The following is a 17230-nucleotide window of genomic DNA, read 5'->3' on the forward strand; positions in this document are numbered from 1 at the left end:
AAAAAAATATATATATATTTTTATATATATATTTGCTCTGCACTGCTTTTGCTTAAAAACCACCTCTTTGCAGGCAGGTTCATTGGTTTGAAAAAGAAAGCACTCCTCGGTTGTTAAAGCTTCAACGTTGAATGAGTACCTATAGTTGCATTTTAAACCTCTGGATGGAAAATATAAATAACATCCAAAGGAGGAGCGGGGGGGGAATACATGTTCTGGGCTCCAGCCAAATTGTCATTAGTTAAGAATACATCTCGCAGCTGCTGAGAATAAAAATAGCATTTTTTACTTTGCTGTTGCATACCAAAAGCCCAAAAGTACCTCCACAGCAGCTAGGGCTGGTTGGAAAGTGAAAGACGAGTTTGCAAAGGAGACCTTGTTAATTCCCTACCTCTTTTCTTGCAATTAAAAAAAAAAAAAAATCTGCCCTGCTGGATTGTGGGTTTGATTGTTTGGGTGTTTTTGTTTGGTTTGGTTGGTTTTTGCTTTGGTATGGCTCTCTAATCATCTCAGACACCATCCACAAGGCTGTGTCTTTGTCTCAAGGGACACCCAGCAGCCTCTTCCCCTCCCCCGAGCTGATTAATCCTGAAAAGATGACAAGTCAGGAGGAAAGAAAATTATTCGTCACCTTTCTGTATAACCTGACCTCCGTTTCTGATCTGAACGCCCAACGCCGTCCTGTAAAACATGGGGTATTTTTGTCACAAGAGATGGGTCTGAAGTGGCGAAACAGCTCTGCCTGATCACCTGGCGCCCAGCTCCCAGCGCCGCCAGGGGACTGCGCGCCCCCGTCACAACAGCAAGAAAACCCCGCGAAATCTCTCTCACTCACAGCCTTGCCTGGCTGTCGTTTTTATTCTCATTTTAGTTTGGAGTGGAAGATATTAAAGTTGCATGCAAAATTGCTTGACAGTGACCTTTGGAGACATAGTTTTCCTTTTTTTAATTTCACATGCTCTGGTACTTAATACTTTGAACTGGCAGAGGTAGCAAACACCAGGCAAAATAACTTCTGCGGTGATATTAAGAGGGAGAAAGATAAACTATGACTCCTTAATGAAAGAGAAAAATAATTAAAATGGAAACTAATGGCTGCTCTGCTACTGGCTTTCAGCTTTTAAACAATGGGTTTTTTCAGCCTCCTTGGGCCCTGACATCTCTGGGTTCCATTCGCGTGAGCCTGAGCCATCACAGGGGGGGTGTTTTAAGAAGTTGCCTCCCGTCAGCTGAAGGGCTGTGACTGGTCCTGCGTATATTCTCATCCTGGCCCAGTTGCGAGACAAAATGGGGTAATTTATACCGCATTTCCCCTCTCTATCACACTTCCCATTGTCACGTTTGTAGCCGATGCCCAGCTCTGCCCCGGATTCTGCATTTTCATTTAATTACGTCCTTTATTGCTGCCATCAGCAGATGGTGGGTAGCCTTCTTTTTTTCCTTTTTTTTTTTTTTTTGGTCCTACTTGTGTCTCTGCTGAATGCTAAGACATATACACGCACCCTCCCCCCCCAAGAAAACCAACCCTCTTTCTCCTGATCTCCCACCCTTCCTCTACAAAGTTGATCCGCAGAATGGGAAAATTACTAGTTTCGATTGCAAGATATCAGATGAGACGCCTTTCTCGTTTTGCTCTGCCGACTGTTAGTAAAAGAGAAGGATGGAAGGATTGCATTTTTATTATTTTTTTTTTTCCTAAGACAGATCACACCTAAGACAGCCAGGATATGGTCATCTGGCTAATTTTTATCATGTCCCCTGCTGTGTAGCCTGGCAGTCTTTATCCCGTGAACTCAATGGCATTCTCAGTGTGTCAAACCCGTGTAAAGCATCGAGCCAGCACTGGACAAATACGCTGGGAATTCTGTGCATGAGGAAACCACCCCAGAAACCACCTTTAGTCCTACGGGCAACCATTACCACCTCATCTGGAAGCCCAGTCCCGCAAAAAGCTACAAACGTGACCATGGAGAGAGCTGTGGAAATCAGGGAAATAACGTCCTCACCTCATGGACAGGGGTAGGGATGCTGAGACGATACGTGGTGGAGCTGGACATTTCCCACCTATCTGCCACCAGCCTGCTGCCTCAGCCCTTCATTTTCTTTGTGCCACGGGGCTTCTCCCTGTCCTTGTCTTGGTAGAAATTACAGCGGGAGCCAGGGACAAAGCTTGGGGCTGCAGGAGATAACTCCCTCCAAAGCAACCTCTGATTTTCATCGCTGTCATCAAGCCCAGTCGCGGGAAGAGGCAGCCTGCAGGAGCCTTGTGCTTCCCGTCAGCAGTTCCCCCAGCCCAGTGAACCCAGCAGCCAGTGGGCGTATACTGGGGGGATGCTTCCGTTTTAGCTCATCCTCCACTTGCTCATCATCCCTCGGCTTCATGCTTAGGTTTGTGGTTAGAAGTAAAGAAAGAAGCTTTCAAGGAGGTGCATGGAGGAATGAAGGTGGACTCACAGCCCCTGAGGGAGATTGAAACCCGGAATCTGGGAGCCTTGCTAAATTCAAGTGCACTTGGCTGGCTTTCTAAACAGGAACCCCAAGGCTTCAGATGGGGTAAAAAAATAATACGTCTTGCTGAAAAAGCCAGGAAAAATTCACTTCTGAGCAGAAGGCAGACTCGGTCCCCAGGGGATGGTTTTGAGAGTGCTTGTTGCTGTCAGCAACATGTTTTGCAGTCACGAGTCACGCTGTGCTGTGCTGTGCTGTGCTGTCCCCTCCCTCCCAAACAGAGCTGTCCTGGAAACCAGGAGGAGCCCGGTGCACTTTTTCTAGAGACCAGGGCTGTCACCATCTCCCTCTATGGCACGTATTTATAGAGGTCACTGCCTTGCTCCCAAGCCAACCTTGTCATTTCCACTGGCAGGAGAGCTCCTGGTAGCTGTGAACAGGGGAAAGAGACGCTGTCGCCCCATACCACAGGAGGAACGTGAAAATTTTCTCTTCCCACATCCAAGACTTCAGAATTTTCCTGCTAATGCACTTCCTTTTGCCTCGCTCTGTCTCTTTTTTTTTTTTCTCCTCCTTTCACTCAGTTTCTTCCTACTTCTTTTCATTCCTGCCTGTCCTCTGTCTTTCGGTTGTCGCTGTTGTTTCAGTTTTCCCTTTTCTCCATCCCTATTCTTCCTGCCCACTGCATTTCTCTCTAATTTTTCCTTTTACCTGCACATTTTCCCCTTCTTTCCTCCTCTAGCCTTTCTGCTTCTGCTCCTTGATTATTTCTTTCCTTCCAGCGCTTTCCTCTGTTTCGTACTCTCATCCCTCCACTCTCTCCCTCCCCCTAATCATCTTGCTGTTCTTTGCTGCTGTATCATTTAATGCCTTCTTTGATACAGCCTACAGCTTAATGATTATTCGGAGGTCAGGCGATGCAGGTGCCATGAATTTCACTAATCCAGCTCTGAGAGCCTCTGTCCATAATCACTCCTCCCGTTCTACAGGGACTGAATCCTAATTTGTCATTAGCCAGTCCTCTCGCTGCAGCGCTACCGAGAACTTTTTGCCCAGAGGAGACAACGAAGTATTCATTAGCTGGGGGGGGAGGCGGAGGGGAGGGAGCAGGCGGCTGAACAAGGCGTTCTGCCGAAGGCCGCTGAGAAAGGAGTCGCTGTGCTGAGATTTCCCCGGGGCGGGGGGGAAGAGGGGGCAGCAGGGCAACATTGCAAAAGTGGGTTATCCAAAAAGCAAACATGGGTTACGGTGTCATTCATTAGGAGTCGTTCCAGGGCTGCAGGACGTGGAGGTGAGGGTGCTGATATCGCAATTATGAGAGTGGTGGGGCTTGGGAATGGGCAAGGGTGGCTGCTTGTTAAGGGGAAAGGCTGTAAAAGGAGGTTAATTAGCCGCAGATTTTTTAAAGGAGAAGCTGTTCTAGCAGGTTCGCCTCTATGCACCCTGACTTCCACCCTCTTTTCTGCTGTTATTGTGCTCTGCACCATAAGCAGAGGTTACTACTGGCTTTGCCCCATCCCATTACAGGTCTGGTTTTGGAGAGTGGGGGGGAATTGCCAGTGACATGGAAAAGAGTCTTCTCCTGCTAGCCTAGAAGTTATGCCGACCCGCGATGTCTGATAGCACTCCCGCCGCTGGCGTGGCTTTATCAGCTCCATTCCCATGGTTGAACTTTGTCACTGTGGCACTGATGGGATCCTTGGCAGGAGACTGTGCCAGTCTCAGCTCCTAGAACAGTGTGGAGAGAGGCTTCAGATGATCGATCCTACCATCTAGCTATTTCTTAGAGGGCTTTTGTTCTCCACCAAAGGAGTAAACAGCATAAGAAAGATTCAGTCTAGAAATAGACTGGAATAGCTCCCAGGTGCCACGGCAGGACACAAATGTTCTGAGAGCTCTGTCTCAGATATATCCCTGAAAACGCTGTGGCTCCAGTAAGATGCCAACACCAAAGACACTTTGAGGCTCTACAACGCTAATGCTTTCTTCTTCCTACCCACAGGACAATACAGGAATGGCTTACTCGGGTCCAGTCCCTGCTCTACTGCAATGAGAATGGGTTCTGGGGGACCTTTCTGGAAAGCCAACGGAGCTGCGTTTGCCATGGTGGCACCAGCCTGTGCCAGCGCCCCATCCCCTGCATCATCGGGGGCAACAACAGCTGTGCCATGTGCAGCCTGGCCAACATCTCTCTCTGCGGCTCATGCAACAAGGGCTATAAGCTTTACCGGGGTCGCTGCGAGCCTCAGAACGTAGACTCGGAGCGGAGCGAGCAGTTCATCAGCTTTGAGACGGACTTGGACTTCCAGGACCTAGAGCTGAAGTATCTGCTGCAGAAAATGGACTCTCGCCTGTATGTGCACACCACCTTCATCAGCAACGAGATCCGCCTGGACACCTTCTTTGATCCCAGGTGGCGCAAACGCATGTCCCTCACCTTGAAGAGCAACAAGAACCGGATGGACTTCATCCACATGGTGATCGGGATCTCCATGCGAATCTGCCAGATGCGCAACAGCAGCCTGGACCCTATGTTCTTTGTCTACGTCAACCCGTTCAGCGGGAGTCACTCTGAGGGCTGGAACATGCCCTTTGGGGAGTACGGCTACCCGCGCTGGGAGAAAATCCGCCTCCAAAACAGCCAGTGCTACAACTGGACCCTGCTACTGGGCAACCGGTGGAAAACCTTTTTCGAGACTGTCCACATCTACCTACGCAGCCGGACTCGGCTGCCCTCCCTGCTGCGTAATGAGACTGGCCAAGGGCCCGTGGACCTTTCTGACCCCACCAAGCGTCAGTTCTACATCAAGATCTCAGACGTGCAGGTGTACGGCTACAGCCTGCGTTTTAATGCTGACCTACTGCGCAGTGCTGTGCAGCAGGTCAACCAGTCGTACACGCAAGGTGGGCAGTTCTATTCTTCCTCCTCCGTCATGCTCTTGCTGCTGGATATTCGGGACCGAATCAATAGACTGGCGCCTCCCGTGGCCCCAGGGAAGCCCCAGCTGGATCTGTTCTCTTGTATGCTCAAGCACCGCCTGAAACTCACCAACAGCGAGATCATCCGCGTGAACCACGCTCTAGACCTGTACAACACCGAGATCCTCAAACAGTCGGACCAGATGACAGCCAAACTCTGCTAACCCGGACTTTTCAGTGGACATGTTGGTGATTGATCCTTTTGCTGTAAAAAAAATAAAAGAGAAAAAAAAAAAAAAGAGAAAAAAAATAAAAAGAAAGAAAGAAAAGTGGGGGGAAAGTAAAGAAAGGGGGGAAAAACAAGATTTGTAAAATGTAATTAATATACAAAAGAGAAAAAAAAGAGGAAATTCTTCATTTGTTGAAAACTAAACCCGTTCTAGCAGCTGTATAAAACTGTCAGGCATGTTTGTTATTTCTATAATCCGTCATAAAAGGGTAACACCTTACTCTCTCTTGACCTTGGGGGTGTCGCTTGCTAGTCCTCAGGGGCAGCGGAGTAAATAAAGGGAGGAGCAGAGAGAGGGGCAAACTTCTGTAATGAACTGTAAAGTTTTCTGCTATGCAGGTGCCAAGACAAAGAGACAAAAAAAAAAAATCAAAGCAAAGAAACAAATAAGAGTTATCTGTAAATGTAAAAGAACCGCCATTATTCCTATAGTGGGAGTAAATGGTTAAAGATAAAAGATATTTCTTCTGTTGAGATTTATGCCAGCTTTACGTTGAGTTATTCACGCAGCCTGTGCTGAGCTTTGCTGGAGGACAGAAGGTGATGGCAGTCTCCTTTGAGAGTGAAACCAATTCCCTTTTGGTGAGAAGACACGTAAGAGGGGGTGGGTGGGTGGGTGGGTGCAGGTCTCAGGTGTCTTCACTTTGGGATTTCCACCTTGGAAGACTTTTCACCAGAGGTAGAGTCTCAGCACTTGCTGAAGAATGGGACGTGTCAGGTCCCTTTGGTGGCTTTCCTGAGCTGGAGTCCATGCCCTGCATCAGACTGCTGTTGCCTTCAGCCATGTCAGAGGTTAACGCCTTGAGGATCAGCACCTGTAGATCCAGCGTCGCTCATCTTTAAGGTACTTCACCAGAGTCCCTAATACAGAGAAAGCCAAAATCATATGCCACTTTGATAAACCTAGACTTAAAGGCAAACCTGAGTTTGGCTTTTTGCCTCAGGTTCTGGGTTTCCCGATAACACTGGCGAACCCTCGTCACCACAAAAACCAAAGCACGATACAAGAAAACACGTTTCCAAGGAAACCCGAAACACTGAGGGGTACACATGCCCATTTTGTTCTTTGGGGAAGGAAAAAATCCTTTTACTTTCATATGTTTCTGTGGCTGTGAATAATATCCTTGTTTCACTTACACTTGCTTTGTCTGCAAAAAAAAAAATAATTACAGAAAACAGATGAGAAAATTTTATTAAAATACCCACAAAAGTAGTAAAAGGGAGGGGTGGGAGGGAAAAGCACGATAACGAAATCTGCCCTGAGTTTGAATTATCAAAAAAATAACTAAAAGGTGGGTAGAATTTTGTGGAGTGTGTGTGTGTGTGTGTTCATGTGTGCCTGGATTTAAAAAAAAATACATTGAATGGAATGTATGGAGGTAGGATCAACTGAGCTGGGTGATGAGGCCTGAACACAGCGGGAGGTGAGTACTGGGGTGTTTCTCTTAATCTCATTGGGTTTTAGCTGAAGTTGATTGTGAGAAGTGCTAGTGAGAAACTAGAGTTTCTGCCTTCCTAGATAGGAGAAATAAATCTAATCCTGCCGGCTTCTAGAGCTGGAGGAGTATCCTGGGGAAAAATGGGCCTGAGCAGGAGGGACAGTCCTGACCCAAAGTGCGAGACTCATACCTGGCTCAAGATTTAACGTGTTGATTCAATCAAGTTCAAAACAGTTCTTGTAGAAATTTTGAATTTCTTATTGGGAGACTTTGACTCAGATTCTGAGAATAATACCAGTTCTGCTGGAAAGAGCTAAATGCATCGTGGTGTTATTCATGTGACACCAGGGACTTAGACAATTAAGCCTGGCTTCAGGTTTAGCTTAATTTGTGTGGATTTGGTTGAGAAGGAATTAGATACCTTAAGGAAAATATGCATTCACTGAACTCTCCTGCTAAACTGGCAATTGATGGCCTAAGAGAAACTCTCTGGGGAGTTAGTAAGAAAACAAAAAGGAGTCCTAGCTACAAAAACACGCGTCCATTCCTGTCTGCCTACCAAAAGGTGGGGAAGTGCATGCAGCTGAACAAGAGCTCGGTAAATTAAACGACAAAGATGTTCCTAGGGACGTCCATCAATTTCTGTTAGTAGTAACTTTGTGTCTTCCTTAACTTGCATTAAGATCTCTCTCTATCTTTACTGGTCAGCCCATGCAAGATGGTGCAAGGTTACCTACTTTTCCCAGTTTGATCATGTGTTTATTTTTCATTTGATTGGTCTTTGCTTTGTGTAGTAGAGGTCCGGCCCCACCATTCAAAGAGGTTTCTTTACAGTTGTGACATTCCTGTGTCAGCTTTCTGATAAGAGAAAATTCACCAGCAATAGTATGCATGGAAGTTAGTTTTAAGCAAATAGTAGAGAGTATTCATGGGAAATGAATGTCAGATTTGTAATTATGACTAGAAATAATGTTCCTGACAGTTACATCCATCCAAGCAGGGAATAGAAATGTACTATTTAATTTACATGTATGACCCGAAGAGCTGACACTGAAAAGAACGATAGTTATTGCTCTAAAAATACTAAATACTGCTTATGAGCAACCTACAGCCTGAGATGCAGTCTGCATTCAATGGTGGGATCTGTTCATGGCCAGGAGTAGTGAATGTGCTAACACAAAGTGAAATTAATTCGATAAATTGCTTTCCTATGAGATAAGTATCCAGCTCTAGTGACCAGAAGCCAAAGAAGTTGCAATTAGACCTCAGATCTCGTGGGTAACTAGCAACACGTTAGCCAAATCTTGACCTGTATTTGTGGGACTGTTAGGGATCAAATCAATTGCTCTCATGTATCTTCGACGATGCCTTGGGATGGTCAGCCCCCCGTATTACTGGGCTTCAGCAAGGGGGGCAACACCACAAACCTTAAGCAAGACATTGGGCGCCAAGAGAACATTAAATCACTGCTGTCTGGTTCAGACCCAAGCAATGGGAGACGGCCACGGAGTTAGAGAGGCATTGTCCAACATGAGCTAGCACTTCCACCGTGTCTGGGAGCGGTGAAGCTGGAAAGTAGAAAACCAGTGTAGGGAGCTGGAAGGAAGTTTGGCATAGATATGCTGTCAGTGTATGGAACTTACCTTGGGAGTACCTGGTGGTGCAACGTGGCACCAGGGTATGATGGCACATCGACGCAACCATCTGCCATCATGTTGCAACACGGCTAGGTAAAATTTTGTGATGGAATGAAGCCAAAATGTGAAGAATAAATTTCCTTGTCCTTCAGGGTAGGGGAAAATGAAGCTATCTGGGCAGCTCAGCCAGCATTTTGGGCTCAAAGTTTATGTCAGAGACAAAAAGGAAAAAAACAAACCAAACAACTCAACCAAATGTGGCCTGGACCGTGCTACACTCTGCTGTTGATGCTGGAAAACAAACGTCTGCCACAGACAGGGCACATGCTCTGCTTTCACTGCTCAGTCCCATAGGCCCTTCCCCAGGTAAGGGGTCAGCCTGAAACACCCAGATTCAGAACCAAATCCCACAGGTTTGTTTTAGGGTATTTGTTCTGCAGGCAATAGAAAATGTGGAGGCATCTGGGAAACTTCTGTCTGGATAAGAGAAAGTAGTTCATACCACCCCAGAGAGGCCACCCCAGTCCTACAGTGGTGTCAATGGGCTTATGAGGAAATTAAGTCCAAGTCTTCTACTTGGTCAGAAAAAGCTGTTTAACAAGACAATGAGTAGAACGGAGGGTAATTAATAGAGGAGAATTAGGCAGGGCCCAGAGAATCCTTTCACCCATAAAACTACATTCACTAAATTGCATGATCAGTAGGTATTGTTATAGAGTTTAATGATAAAAGGGACCTTCCTACTTTGAAATATAAGTAATCATTCTCCGACTGTATGAGAATGAAGCTCATCTTCCCCTGTAGAAGAAGGAGTTAGGGAGCAATCCATAAGATTGCCCAGCTCAGCTAACGCAGAGAAGGTCCTACCAAAGAATCGTAGATACTTGTTGCAATTAAACTGGGGACTGCATGAAAGCTGGAGCTTCCAAATAACCCAGAGAAAAAAAAAGAAAAAACAGATGCCAGGTGTCCCAAAGGCAAAGCACGGCAAAAAGCGGCAGGTAGAGCAGAATCTACCTGCTTCTTCCCTTCAAATGCAGAAGACTTCTGGGATCAGTTACTTCAAGTCGCATGAGAGAATGCACTGGGAGCTTACTAAGAAATGTGCTTTTTTTAAGTTATTCTAATTTAGACTTAACCAGCCGATGTGGCAGAAAGCAAAGGACGTCAGCAAGTCTTATTAATATGCTGATGCTACAGCTTCAGAAGTGTACAGAATGCCCATTTGGATCAGGGCTAAGAGCACAGCATGGAGTTGCCATGGAAACGTGGGGAGGCCATTAATTAGCTATCACATGAAATCATCAGGAAGAATCTGGACCTCAGCAGCTTTGCCCTCCTCAGAGGCAAAGGGCACAGGCCCAGTGACCCCTCCACAGCTCCAACCACCACCATCCTGGAGCCGAAATGTCTTCTTGGAGGCATGGGCGGTGGGTGGCCAAGTTAGGGGAAGAGGGCGACAAGGGCAGAAGGCAGGGAAGTAAATAAAGGATGGAGACAATTTCCACACTTATTTCCCTCTTCCCAGGAAGCTTGTTTGCTTTTGCATAAAAGAACCCAAGAGATCTGCTGCTTTTTGAGCCAGTGGGACTCATGCCAGCGACCTCAAAGAAATCAACGCTGGCCACAAGGCCCTGGCAAACTCAATTAATGGAGTTAGCATCTCTGTGACTGAGCTGCACCTGGGATGAGTGAATGCCAATGCTCTCTGGTGCTGTCCTGCTCCCCAGAGCCATCGCTGACCACACTAAGCCAGGAATCCCTTTCTCCAAAGGGAAACATGGGCAAGTAAGGGAGGCTTATTGGCCACTTGCCCAGCCTCCCTCCAGAGCCAGAATCCACCTCCAGCCCAGGCTGCATGCGTATGTTCCTGTGACAGCTGTGACGGACTTCAGCTGCCACGTACAGGATGTTCTTTTTAGCCCACTTGCTAAAACACCACTCAGGAGGACATTTGGCAGATGGCATCTCCTGCACCAGGGTGTAGCAAGATCCTCAGCCTGGCTGCTCATTTTCCAGTGCTGGAGGAGAAATGCTGAGTGGCAATCCAGACTGTGTGCTCCTGCCTCCAGCTAAAGGGCCTTCCTTGACGAGTCTACCCAGGTGCTTGTTGAAAGGAAAACATGGCCCAAGGACTAGGTTTCTTATCTGAAGAAGAGGAGGTTGGCCAGTGGTGTGTGTCAGGGGAGAGGCAGAAAGGATATAGATGAGATGAGGCATAAGGAGGTCATGAGGGAGATATTTCCATGTTCTTTCTATCCTGGAAAGTTTGAAATTGCACATTAGACATGCTGGACCCAGTCAGATTATAGACCTTCTTGTCCAAGATACTTTTTCTAATCCACATTTCTATTAACACCCCTTCATATTTTCTTTGTGACTTCTTCCAGTAATCTTTTTTTTCCATAATCTAAAACTACCTTCTCTTAACGTCATCAGGATTATTCTTCTTCTGTAAATGAAATAACGATGGAAAACAGCGAGTACTAATAGCTCTATGAAAACCTTGTTGGAAATTTCAGTCCTTCCTCATGAATTTTCAACTGACAAAAGACGGGTGCTTGGTACAAATAGGACTTTCCTTTTGTGTAGAAAGAAAAAAACACACAAACAAACGGTACCGGTCTATAACCCTTGCAAAACAAACCTTCCCAAATACAGGACTGTCCACGTGAATCCCGACCACAAGAAAAGAGGTGAGCAGCGGTACTCCCCAGCCTACCGACTCTGTGGCTGCTCGGATAAACACGGACAGATACCACCGGACACTGTGGTGAGATTGGGTCTCCCAAGGGGAGTATCTTCCCGGTCTGAGCTAGATTACGTTTTGCAGGACACGTGAGGTGGGATGTAGCTAGCTAAACATCTTAATGGCTTTTAGGGTTATTAAAGACATCTACAGGAACAGCCCCAGGTCCACTATTTTGTGTCCGCGTCCTTATTGTTTATCCGTACAGCAGCGCAATCACTGCGTGGTTCCTGTTGGCCTCCAGTACTCGCTTTTCAGACAAGAAGCAAATTTGACCTTGTGTAGAGACCTCGAAAAAACAAGCCATGGGTCCCTCCCCAGGAGAACTGCAAAAGGTATTGCTAGAAAAAATAATCACGGCAGTAGAACCTGTGGAGGAGCGAGATCTGCTTAGGTGACCCTGAACAGATATAGGCAGGCACAAAAGAAATTGCATTACTGACCTCACCGCTCAGGGAGGACTCCCTTCTCTCCCCAAACCCACCTTGTGTCTCATCATCTCCTCTTTTCAGTTTTGGCTCAGTAACGAACAAAACCAGCCTGTTAGATATTATACATAACACACATCATGTAAGTGCAGCTTAAAATAATATTTTAATGCCACAGAAAAAGTCAACCAAATTGAACCAACCAAAGAAGCAAAATGGAACGGGAAAAGCACGCAGACTTGTTCTGTTTATTAGGGATGCTTTTGCCAGTGATAAATTGCTGTGAGATGCCTTAGTTTTCAACAACATAACAGCTTCCGGTAGAAAATGTCTAACTAACTGACTTATTTTGACTGAAATTTAGGTCTAAAATTCTAAGAAAAGGTTAAAATTCTAAGAAAAGGTCTAAAAAAGAGAAATTTAAAGTCTAGATTTTCCAATTGAAACGCGTGGGATAGATAGTAGTTTTTGAGTATCTGAGCTGGCCCTGTTTTTTAATAGTCAGTCACGTTGTCGAGAACATCGATGTGTCTAAACAGGAAAAAGAAATTCAACTGGGATGGTTTTCCAAGGCGCTCACAGATCTCCTTGAACAGGGTGTGCCGAGGGGAGCTGAAGGTCAAGAGTTCTCAAAGCCGCTGCCAGGAAGAGGATAGAGCGCCTGGATTATGATGCTGCTAAATTCAAGTGAGGAAGCCAGGAGAGTTCATGTGACATCGGGAAGAGAGAAACACAACTTATACCTTTTGTATTTCTACGTATGGGTATGCATTTAGTTAAGTTTTGATACATTTATATTAGATATCTTTTAACTCATTAATAGATATCTATCAATCTATATTCTGAAGTCTTGATTGCAAGCCAGGTCTCGTCGCGTTTGGTCCTGGGCATACACAGAACTGGTAGAAGCTCGTCACTCCCATGGACATGAGCAGTTTAGGGCTGGCCTGACTTTTACAGGTGGGAAAGGGAAGCCCAAGACGGTCGGAGACTGGCTTGCTATGGCAAAACCTGCACCGAACCGGGACCAGAGTCTGTCTCAAGTCTCAGTCTTAAGACTGACCATTCTATGAAGGGGAGGAGAGATGACAGGGCAGGAAGGGTTATTCCAGGTGTGCTTTTATTCCCACTGACAGTCCCTGGTGTCTGAGTGTCCCACTCTTACATGCATTGATAGGGACTTTGAGAAAGACGTATAATGATGTGCTACCACAATGTGGATTTTCTTTCAGACTTGTGACATCCCAAATGCTTAGGTCAAGCCCAAAAGAACTGCCTTTGCCTGGTTTTGGTGCAGAGAAGCCCGTAAAAGAAATTTTCTAAAGATGAAGCAATTCTTATTTCAGTCTGTTTTCTGGGGCAGGCTTCTTGACAGCGTGCAGCATCTCCCTGAGTTGGGCTGTGGTGTAATTTAGGACTGAATCTTGTTCTGCAATGTGATGACAGGATCATATTATACAAATGTCACGCATCTAACTACTGAGATCTGGTTTTCAAACTTCCCTAAGACATTTAGACTCAGGGTTCTGTTAAGATTCATTCCAGGATGAGAAAGCAAAACCTGGATATTGGCTGGACTGGATTTAGGCACTAATTCTGATCTTTTTGTGTTTTTACAAGCTACTCCATGGAGGGAGTTCACTCCTGATACGTGGGAACTATCTCCATAATTTCAGTCTCTCTTGATATGAAAATCTAATCGCGTTCATTGCTCAAAATCAACTCTGGTTGAAGACTAATGCAAAAAGGCTCAGCCTAAGCTAGCAGCTTGTTCAGGGAATGTAGATAAGAAACCCTCGCGGGCTGCTTTGAAAGTCAATAGACTTGGGTTTAGAAGGATTAGCGAAGGGCTCAGATCTGCAAGGTGCTGAGCACAGTGGATCGCAATACTGTGTCTGCATGTGTGTGGGCAGGTGCATGAAAGTCAAAGGGACTATTCAAAACCATATGAGTGAAGATCACGCCCATATATTTTTCTGGCTCGACTTGAGAGTTCTCAATAACTGGTAATGCGTGTTGGGCTCTGGGGGAATCCCAGATCTCAGGACTGTCAAGGCCCAGGAGTCCTAAGATCAAAACCCAACTTTTTAGCCTGAGTTCCTTTTTTACTCTCAGTGGCTGGGTTGGGTTCGGTAAGCCTAGGCAGCTGCGATGGAGCACACGCAGAGCCTTTTAGACCCAGATGAACACTTACATTGCCCTCTGGAGCAGCCAGTGAAGTGCACAACGTGTGTCCACATGCACACCAATTGCATCACTGCTTAATGAGAATTAATATCCCTGATGAAGCACTGGGGGACCTCAGTCATGCACCAAGACCCCAGAGGAGCTGGCATTTTACTGAGACATAGTAAAAAGGAGATCTGGTTTCAAATAGCTTCTCGGAAGAGCACTAATTAAGAGGAAGATGCATGTGGCACCCGCTGAAGTTCCCAGGGGGTTTTCAAGGGTCAGTCCCATGAAGGTGGACCAGTCCTTCATCTGTTTTTTTAGGGTGGTTTTTTGCTGCCCTCTCTTCCCAGGAAATGTTGAACAGGAGCCATTGCTTTTTCAGCCTGGAGAAGAGAAGGGTCTGGGGAGGCCTAATGGTGGCCTTTCAATACCTAAAGGGGGCCTACAGGAAAGATGGGGACAAACTCTTTAGCAGAGCCTTTTGCGACAGGACAAGGGGTGATGATTTTAAACTAAAAGAGGGTAGATTTAGACTAGATACGAGGAAGAAATTTTTTACAATGAGGATAGTGCAACACTGCCCCAGGCTGCCCAGAGAGGTGGGAGATGCCCCATCCCTGGAAACATTCACGGTCAGGTTGGACTGGGCTCTGAGCAACCTGATCTATTTGAAGATGGCCCAGTTCATTGCAGGGGGGTTGGACTAGATGACCTTTAAAGGTTCCTTCCCACCCAAACTACTCTATGATTCTATGATTCTTTTGCCACTCTGCATATATTCCCACTCATAAAGTGTTTTTTTATCTCTCCGATATTCTTTATAACGTGAACACCATTTCCTTCAGGTCAGCATTACTTGCGCATTTATTATAGGATCCACTTAATGAAAATAAAGACCAGCAAATTTAGAACAAGAAATGGTATAAAAGCCAACTAGATGACATGGGCATGAGAAACTCATACTCCAAAAAGTATTTGTTTAAAACAAGGAAGACGGTAGAAATAGATGTTGAACGAGTTCCCTGTGGTCACATAGTCAGTGGCAGAAACAAAGGAAGAAAAAAAATGGGCTTCTTACAGCACTGTTTGGGTCATACCCAGCTCATTTCAGTGGTCTTCAAAGTCTGTACCTACAAAGCAAGAGTCAACAGGGAAATTTAGGGTTTCCTGCTGGTGTGAAGGAAGCTAAGGAGCCAAAACCACGTCTAACGTGTGCCTACTTTATTCACCGGTTGTAGAATAGCTGTAGTTTCTCTGAAATATCAGGGATTGGCCAGAGGCACGGTATTAAACTCCAGGGTACCCAGTTGTTCTAATGAACCTGGCATATCCTACCTTTCTGCACTCTCCTATAAAACAATAATGCCATTTCTCCCATCGTTATGCATCACACATCAATCTGGCTGTTCATTAACAGCTCTGACCTGAATCTGTCACTTTACAACAAACTCCTGCAGGATTCCAGGTTTACTGCCATATAACTCCTTTATTATACATAGAAGGCTGTAATAAGCTGATTAAAAAACCTGCTTTTTTTTTTTTTTTGAAGACTTAATATATACTTTCCTGACATCAGATAAGTACAAAATAAACCTGAAGCTTCACCCAAAAATGCATTATGCAAAGAAATCTGTCACTATAAAAAGCCTAAACCACGCAGGGCTCCCTGTACCAACTCCTCTCTGCACCGCCTTGGCTGCATAAGAGGGAGTCCTGTTGCGGCAACTGTTAATTCTTTAAAAGTCTTGAGTCAAACCATCCTTTCTATGATTCAGCTGGTGTGAGACACCTTTCCCCCCTGGAAATGCAGCTTTCTGGAACAATGTTTTCATTCTGAGAAGGAAAGTTATGAAGTTAAATGGAAAGTGCCATTCTCAAAGTTTAGAGTGAAAGGCTCCCATCATATTCCAGCTCAGGAATCTCAGGACAGCCTTCTTGAAGGGAAACTGGTAAATGATTGAAAGAGGCAAGGGCTTCTCTCCTGGATTTCATGCCAGATGAGACAGAACTGGCCAAATGCTAAAATGGAAATGAAGTGTTTCAATAATTTCCCATTAAAAATGTCAACAAAAATTATATTTTGCTGAATTCACATTTCTGTAAGAGAAAACTGTTCAGCTGGGGGGAAAAAAAATTGGTCAGCTCTATCAGCAGAGCTAGTTATGGCAAGTCAAGTTCATCACATCTGGGCTAATGGGGTGTGAAAACTTGGCCTCACTGAGTACACGTAGACATTTCTTACTGCTCCTGAGAGGCCCCGGAGGAAGGAGTGATCCCTGATTACACTGTCTCCTGCCTGCACGGCTGTAATGCGAGGACTCAGACGGGGCTGGGGTGTGAGAAGCCCGTGGGTTTGCTCCACGTGGCGCAGCTCCCACCCTGATCTTCAGGCCAGACTGCCAAAGCTGGCGTCTCTCCCACTTACCGTGGCTCCCTCCATAGAGGGAATCAGCCGTGACGGCAAGGCATCACGCAGCACCCAGGTTGTCTCTTGCCCTTGTGTGGCTACCCACCTCCCCAGAAAATTATTCCGTGTGTATATTTTTTTCACCTCAAAGTGCCAGAGGTAGCAAAGGAGTTGTGTTGCAGCTCTGTTAGCACGGCACAGAGAACAGGCTTCTACTGCAGGACACGCTGTGAGGACGGCAGGTAGTGATGTGAAGGAGCAAAGTCTGTTCTGATAGTGGTGAAGAACTGTCCTGGATAGAGAGAACCAAACTTGTTATACACGTGGGTATCTAAAATAGTCCCAGGATCAAAATATTCTGTAAACTGCACTGGTGTTTGACTTACAGGGGAACAAGGTGATTGTTCCAAAAGGAGTCAGCTGTCGGGTGGGACGTGATTGCCCTGGGTATAAGACCTTGGAGCAATACGGCGGTACATATGGCCAAGTAGAACAGTGTTTTTACAAAATAGAAGGCAGAATTGTGGTGACCATCTGCAATATTTTAAAGCAGGACTTTGCAAGTTAGAGCCCCACTTAAAAGGGAGAGAAGGTATTTTGAGTCTTACATCTAAGCCATTTCTAGTGGCAGGGTTTTACAGGGTGTGCTGTACAATCAGTGAACAAAAGCCCCAGATATTTCTGTTAATCAAAGCCCATCTTTTGAATCAGTTATTGGGTTTTTTTCTCTTGTTGCAATCAC

The 17230-nt window shown here is 45.8% G+C and overlaps 1 protein-coding gene across 3 annotated transcripts in view; it reads left to right on the top strand.

Annotated features, from left to right (window-relative positions):
- Window positions 1-6238, top strand: part of BRINP1 (BMP/retinoic acid inducible neural specific 1) — an 89964-nt gene extending 83726 nt beyond the window's left edge. For all 3 annotated transcript variants that reach the window (XM_054220669.1, XM_054220668.1, XM_054220670.1), the window contains one exon: window positions 4451-6238. In XM_054220669.1, the coding sequence (XP_054076644.1) occupies window positions 4451-5591 (1141 nt within the window). In that variant the 3' untranslated portion in view covers window positions 5592-6238. The remainder of the gene's footprint in view (window positions 1-4450) is intronic.
- Window positions 6239-17230: the final 10992 nt, after the last annotated feature.

The sequence above is a fragment of the Rissa tridactyla genome, chromosome 14, assembly GCF_028500815.1.
Source record: "Rissa tridactyla isolate bRisTri1 chromosome 14, bRisTri1.patW.cur.20221130, whole genome shotgun sequence".
Taxonomy (NCBI): Eukaryota; Metazoa; Chordata; class Aves; order Charadriiformes; family Laridae; genus Rissa; species Rissa tridactyla.